This window comes from Triticum dicoccoides, chromosome 5A (genome assembly GCF_002162155.2).
Source record: "Triticum dicoccoides isolate Atlit2015 ecotype Zavitan chromosome 5A, WEW_v2.0, whole genome shotgun sequence".
Taxonomy (NCBI): domain Eukaryota; kingdom Viridiplantae; phylum Streptophyta; class Magnoliopsida; order Poales; family Poaceae; genus Triticum; species Triticum dicoccoides.
The window spans coordinates 360,732,866-360,735,493 of record NC_041388.1 but is presented as its reverse complement, the minus strand read 5'-3'; the positions used below and the strand labels follow the sequence as shown (position 1 = coordinate 360,735,493).

At 53.3% G+C, this 2,628-nt stretch overlaps 1 protein-coding gene across 1 annotated transcript; it reads left to right on the top strand.

The window, feature by feature from the left end:
* The first annotated feature begins 818 nt into the window (after positions 1-818).
* On the top strand, positions 819-2,400 carry LOC119301520 (transcription factor MYB20-like). Its single transcript, XM_037578500.1, has 2 exons — positions 819-1,111; positions 1,280-2,400. Exons 1-2 carry the CDS (start codon positions 979-981, stop codon positions 2,011-2,013), a joined length of 867 nt encoding a protein of 288 aa, XP_037434397.1. The 5' UTR covers positions 819-978; the 3' UTR covers positions 2,014-2,400.
* The last annotated feature ends 228 nt before the right edge of the window (positions 2,401-2,628 follow it).

The window sequence follows — 2,628 nt, the reverse complement described above, 5'->3', positions numbered from 1 at the left end:
TAGCCAAGTGATATCAACTGCTATTGCAGCTATGACCGTCAAAGGGCCGTTAACTTTCGCCAAATTGCATAGAAGTCGGAGAAACTTAGCGCCGCTATTTCAAATTTGCTTTTCAATGGAGGAGAAAAGAAGCTTGTGCCAGTTTTCATCATGCGGTGGCCCAAAAGCTAACCATAAATCAGGGCGAGCACATAGAAACCATATGCCTATCCATTCCCCTCTCTTGCCCTCCAAATATTTGCGGCGTCCGAGGTGGCTGCATACTGCAAGTTTAGCTACTCCCTTCATTTCACAATTCTTGTCGTGGTTTTAGTACAAAATAAAGGACTCTGATACAATGAAGGCCAATGTAATTAGCAAGTTTAGAAGCTAAATAAATGATAATGACTCAATGGAATGGACACATTACATGCCCCAAAACTAATACCATTGAAAACCCTTGATTGAGCAACAAACGAGGATCCAAATAAAAGCTTGAAAGCTTAGCAGGCCAGCACTTGCAACGCAAGCAAAAGGGACCCATGAGCAGCAGCGCGGCAAAGCGGCGACGCCGACGCCAGGGCCCCACGCGGCAGCCTCCGCGGCGCCACGACACGTCATCCTTGGCTAGCCCCACTACTGGTCCAAGGTCCATCCGCCGCGCGCACACGCGGTAGCCGCACTGCGGTTCTATTTTTTTTCCACTTCTAGTAATTAGTCGCCAGTTGATGGTGCCTCGGCTAAGCTTTTAGCCAGCGGCCCCTTTGTCTTCTTCTCCCTCCTCCCCCTTTATAAAGGAAGGTGGCAATGGCGTCTCACCATGTAGCTAAAGCTAAAGCGCCATTTGCTAGCTAGGGTGTGCCACCAAAACAGAGCTGAGAAGAGTAAAGAAAAGTTCGCCGCTCTTTGCTACGGGCCTGGTTAGTTGGCTCGACGTCGCTTGGTGGTTTTTCCTTGCGAGTGAAGTGATCTTTGTGTGTGCGAACGAAGCTCGTGGCAATGGGGAGGCAGCCGTGCTGCGACAAGGTGGGGCTGAAGAAAGGCCCGTGGACGGCGGAGGAGGACCAGAAGCTCGTCAGCTTCCTCCTCGGCAACGGCCAATGCTGCTGGAGAGCCGTCCCCAAGCTCGCCGGTGGGTCACTCACTGCCTGCACATGCGCCTGGCTAGCTACTTCGCCGGCCGGCTAGCCGGCCGGTTAGCTTGACTAATTACATGCATGCATGCCACGACCCACAGCTCACGACCTTTCTTTGATTGACCAATGTTTTGACGTGTTGCGACTTGCGTTTGTGTGGACAGGGTTGCTCCGGTGCGGGAAGAGCTGCCGGCTGCGGTGGACCAACTACCTCCGGCCGGACCTCAAGCGCGGGCTGCTCTCCGACGAGGAGGAGAAGACGGTGATCGACCTGCACGAGCAGCTCGGCAACCGGTGGTCCAAGATCGCCTCCCACCTGCCCGGCCGGACCGACAACGAGATCAAGAACCACTGGAACACGCACATCAAGAAGAAGCTGAGGAAGATGGGCATCGACCCCGCCACCCACAAGCCCCTCCAGCCTGCTGCTGCTGCTGCTGCTGCTGCCCATCAGCAGCCGCAGCGGCCTACCGGCGGCGACTCGCCCGAGCAGAAGGTGCCGGCGGCGGCAGCCACAGGAAGCCAGTCAGGCGCCGAAGAGGACATGTTCTGCCCCGACGAGGTGCCGACCATGATGCAACTTCTGGACAACATCATCCTGCCATGCGACGTCGTCGAAGCGGCGCCGCTCGACAGCAGCTGCGGCACGGCTTCGTCACCAGCCGAGTCGTCCTCGTCCTCCTCGTCGTCGTCGGCCTCGGCGGCGTCGAGAGGCGGTGGCGGTGGTTTCGAGGACGACTGGCTGCCGCAGATCATGGAGTGGCCGGTGGAGCCGATGTTCATGATGGGGCTGGACGTCGACGTGGTCACCGGGCCGACGTCGGCATGGGAGTTCGAGGACGCCTTCAACGCGTACCAGAGGATCGCCCTGTTCGATCACCAGGAGACATGGGCTTGAACGAAGCGGCTCGTCGTCGTCGATCCCAATATCTTATTCTTTATCATAACGAATGAGTAGTTGCCATGCCGTATGCGATTGCGTGCTTATATGTTAATTACTGCCCAGCAAAAGTTCATCGGCGGTGCACCTAGTTGGTCATACTAGAACAATTAGAGGGAGAGGTAGCAAGAAAATAAGTGAAGACATGCATAACCACCCTGAATTCTTTTTCTTTTCATTTTGTCGTTCATTTTCGTCATTCGACCCTTCGGCAAGTCTAGATTTGATTCCTCAGCTCTTCCGAAGGACATATGCATGCGTGCGGAGATGAAAGGAATCTGGATAATGAAATGAAGGAAAATGGTGATGTTTTTATACATATACCCCGAAATGAAATGCAGTATATGAAGTAGAAGATTGGGTTATACACACCGTTTTCTGTTATGGTTCATAGTGTGTTTACTCCGCCTAGTTACACGTAGAGCATTTCTATTCCCTTTTTCGGGTTTGACATAGAGCATTTCTAAGATAATGAAAGCCATCATAACCTTATCGCCCACACGAAGGTCGCAACATCTTGAGCATGGCTGGTTCGACTGGGTAACAAAATGCTAGTACTGAAATGAAAATGAA

Bases quoted from the DNA above. Each gene is read 5' to 3' on its own strand.
- LOC119301520 (XM_037578500.1), top strand. From the start codon at position 979: ATGGGGAGGCAGCCGTGCTGCGACAAGGTGGGGCTGAAGAAAGGCCCG. The intron at 1,112-1,279 runs GTGGGTCACTCA...TTGTGTGGACAG, and splicing joins AGCCGTCCCCAAGCTCGCCG to GGTTGCTCCGGTGCGGGAAG.